This window comes from Atta cephalotes (genome assembly GCF_000143395.1).
Source record: "Atta cephalotes unplaced genomic scaffold scaffold00009, whole genome shotgun sequence".
Classification (NCBI taxonomy): Eukaryota; Metazoa; Arthropoda; class Insecta; order Hymenoptera; family Formicidae; genus Atta; species Atta cephalotes.
Genome location: NW_012130073.1, coordinates 11,271 through 14,850, shown reverse-complemented (window position 1 = coordinate 14,850; position 3,580 = coordinate 11,271). Strand labels below are relative to the sequence as shown.

At 33.2% G+C, this 3,580-nt stretch overlaps 1 protein-coding gene across 1 annotated transcript in view; it reads left to right on the top strand.

Annotated features, from left to right (window-relative positions):
• Positions 1–3,580, top strand: part of LOC105627600 (probable cation-transporting ATPase 13A3) — a 7,344-nt gene that overhangs the window by 2,380 nt on the left and 1,384 nt on the right. Inside the window, exons 2-11 of the mRNA XM_012208880.1 lie at positions 167–234; positions 349–615; positions 865–1,069; positions 1,145–1,343; positions 1,425–1,536; positions 1,626–1,815; positions 2,048–2,248; positions 2,430–2,615; positions 2,757–3,146; positions 3,339–3,480. Of these exons, the coding sequence (XP_012064270.1) occupies positions 167–234; positions 349–615; positions 865–1,069; positions 1,145–1,343; positions 1,425–1,536; positions 1,626–1,815; positions 2,048–2,248; positions 2,430–2,615; positions 2,757–3,146; positions 3,339–3,480 (1,960 nt within the window). The remainder of the gene's footprint in view (positions 1–166; positions 235–348; positions 616–864; positions 1,070–1,144; positions 1,344–1,424; positions 1,537–1,625; positions 1,816–2,047; positions 2,249–2,429; positions 2,616–2,756; positions 3,147–3,338; positions 3,481–3,580) is intronic.

Genomic DNA, 3,580 nt, shown 5'->3' with positions numbered 1-3,580 from the left:
TTAATTAATTAATAACTAACACACACACACACACACACACACACACACACACACACACACACACACACACACACACACACACACACACATACACCACATAACTAAATAACTATAAAATATTTTTGAGAATAATAATTATGTTTCTGATTTAATACAATAAATGTAGGATGATTATCAAGGATATAAATCATACTTTGTACAGGATGTCCAGGAAATTTCTACTAAAGATATAAGGTAAGTTTATTAATATATAACATTAAAAGAATAATATATGACTATGCCGAAAATGGCGAATTTTAGACTATTATATAGTCTCTAATTCCATTACTATATAATATACACTTTCAGTGCGAAAAGTTTGTCGACTACTTTGGGTACTGTTGATCGAGAGCTCTTGGAGAAAATAAAAGACAAAAAATTAAAAATTAATTTAGAAAACGGTACACGTTGCGAGGTTCAGGAATATAAAGCTTTTTGGTGTAAAAAGAGATGTTATGTCTGGGATACTACAAAAAATATATTCACGAAGCTCGTTGGACTTGACCATGGTACAATATGTTCCGATCTTCACGTCTCGCGCGATAACGGCTTGTCCAAGGAAGAACAGTTACTTAGGTGACGGTCCTATATAGATTATAAACTCAAGTAGCACATAATGCGCATATAATGCGTTTTTTTAGCGCTTTGCAAGCGTGCTGTGTTATTGGGGATATATTTATACACTCATATACATGCACATTAATGTACAAATAGATGTAATATGTCAAACAATCTATTCTACCTACGAATTAATACACAACAATAAATCACAACAATAAATGCAGTTTTCTTTCACAATTAAGAAACATTTTGTCTTCGTAACAGGCGCATTGTCTATGGAAATAATGACATTGTTGTTCCACTTCAGAGTATCGGCGTATTACTACTTCTAGAAGTTTTAAATCCATTTTATGTTTTTCAAGTATTTACCTTATCTGTATGGTTCGCGGAAGGCTATCTGTATTATACTATCGCTATAGTGTTAATGTCTTTGTTTGGCATAACCAGTTCTATAATACAGACGCGTAAGGTACGTAGAAGAAAGAAAATTTGTCTTATAATATAAAATATTCATTCGCGATTTCACACACATCGATTTTTTTAGAACCAAATAAATCTACGCGGTACTGTTGCATCATCAGAAAATGTACATGTACTTCGTGACACTGGTATCTTCGAAAATATTTCTAGTAAGCAATTGGTACCCGGAGATATTATAAAATTACCGAAACATCGAGCGACTCTCGTATGCGACGCGGTTCTATTAACTGGACAATGTATATTGAACGAATCCATGTTAACAGGTAAATATGTATCACACACACACACGCGCGCGCGCGCGACTCTATAAATTTTGCTGAATTTGCTTGCTCTACTGATTTTAGGCGAATCTGTACCAATAACAAAAACATTCTTACCATTGCACCATACATTGTACGACGCTAAAGAGTATACGTATCACACGTTATATAATGGTACCACTATAATACAAACCAAGTATGAACGATATGATACTTTTACTTTCAATAATATAATAGATATAGCTGGTGATAATTATATATAATTAATAAGTGACATGATCGCAGATCTCACGGCGAACAACCAGTTCTTGCGAGAGTAATCAGAACTGGTTTTCTAACTACCAGAGGTACTCTAGTTGCTACTATACTGTATCCACCTCCAGTGGATTTCAAATTTGATAAAGATTCATATAAATTTATTGGCATTTTGGCAATTATCGCAATTTGTGGTTTTGTATATACCATAATAACAAAGGTATAATATATAATTTTTAACATTTTCAAATAGATGCATGTATACTTATTTATAATTATTAATTCGTTTTTATAAAAAGATAAAAGATATCATATAATAATAGTAATAATAATAGTAATAATAATAATAACAATAGTAGTAGTAGTAATAATAGTAATAATAATAATAATAAATAGAATAATAATAATAATAAATAGTAATAATAAATAGACGATATTAAATGTATAATTAGGTCTCGAGAGGAATTACAGCTGGCGATATAGCGATAAAAGCATTAGATATCATTACGATAGTCATACCACCAGCATTACCAGCCGCGATGACTGTAGGAAAACTGTACGCTCAAATGAGATTGAAATATGCGCAAATCTACTGTATAAATAACAGAGTTATAAATGTTTCCGGCAGTATTAATTGTGTATGTTTCGATAAGGTACGTGAGAGAAAGGGAAAAATTAAGATTGACAAAGAGATTAAAAAGGAGCAGCATTATGTCGCAGTTAGCCATGTAATCGCGGGACAGGCGAGCAATTTGCAAATCAATATTGCGTAATATACTGCAACGTTAACGATAACATTTTTTTCTCAACCGTTTTGACGGTTTATGTCTACAGACAGGGACATTGACCGAGGATGAATTGGACATGTGGGGTGCTGTAGCATGTACAAATGGCGTACTTGCCGAGGTTCAGGCAGATATATCAAAACTCGAAGATCATCCTCTTTTCGAAGGAATGCTAGTTTGTCACAGTTTAACACTTATCGATGGAGAAATTTGCGGAGATCCATTGGATGCAAAAGTAATAATTAATATACTAATATATCTCTCTTCCACTTAAATGTCATCGCTGCTTTTCTGCGACGTAGTTCTATCGCTCGATATCTCGCGACGTTACTTATTAATATATTGTTATTATATACGTGTATACTACGCGTTATAGATGTTCGAAAGTACCAAATGGATGTTGAAAGATTCGGATTGCATGCATATAGATCAATTATATAACAACTCAATAATGCCGATTGTCGTGAGGCCACTAGAGAATGTAAGCTTGACGAAAAATATGATGAACAAAATTACGGAGATTGATACAGTACAGCGATATCAGTTCTCGAATTCTTTACAACGAATGTCCGTGATCGTACGTGCATCAGGATCAGATAATTTCAGAGCTTACACAAAAGGTTCTCCCGAAACGATAATCAATCTAAGTAAAATGGAAACTGTACCGAAGGACATTTCGCTCACTTTGGAGCATTTTACGAAACGGGGGTTTCGCGTGATAGCTATAGGTTGCAGAGAGATAATATCCAAAAGTATAAGCCAAGAGGTATAATATACTAAGTATACACTGCATGTAATGTATATTCGTGCAATCTTTTTTCTTTTCACATAAACGTATCTCGATCAGTACTCGATCATGTATGTATATATGTATGTATGTTTATTTAAAATGTATCTCAATTAAGTGACGCGATATATATACATGCAAAAGCGACATGAAAAGTGTATATGTTCATAGATATCGAAATTGTCTCGAGAAACAATTGAACGGGACTTGGATTTCTTAGGACTAGTCATTTTGGAAAATCGACTGAAACAACCGACGGCATCAGTGATTATGGAATTAAGGGAAGCCAACATACGCGTGATGATGATTACAGGTTTAATGGAACAATTTATAACCATATATATATATATATATATATATATATATATATATATATATATGTGTGTGTGTGTGTGTAGTATACGTAGTAGTAA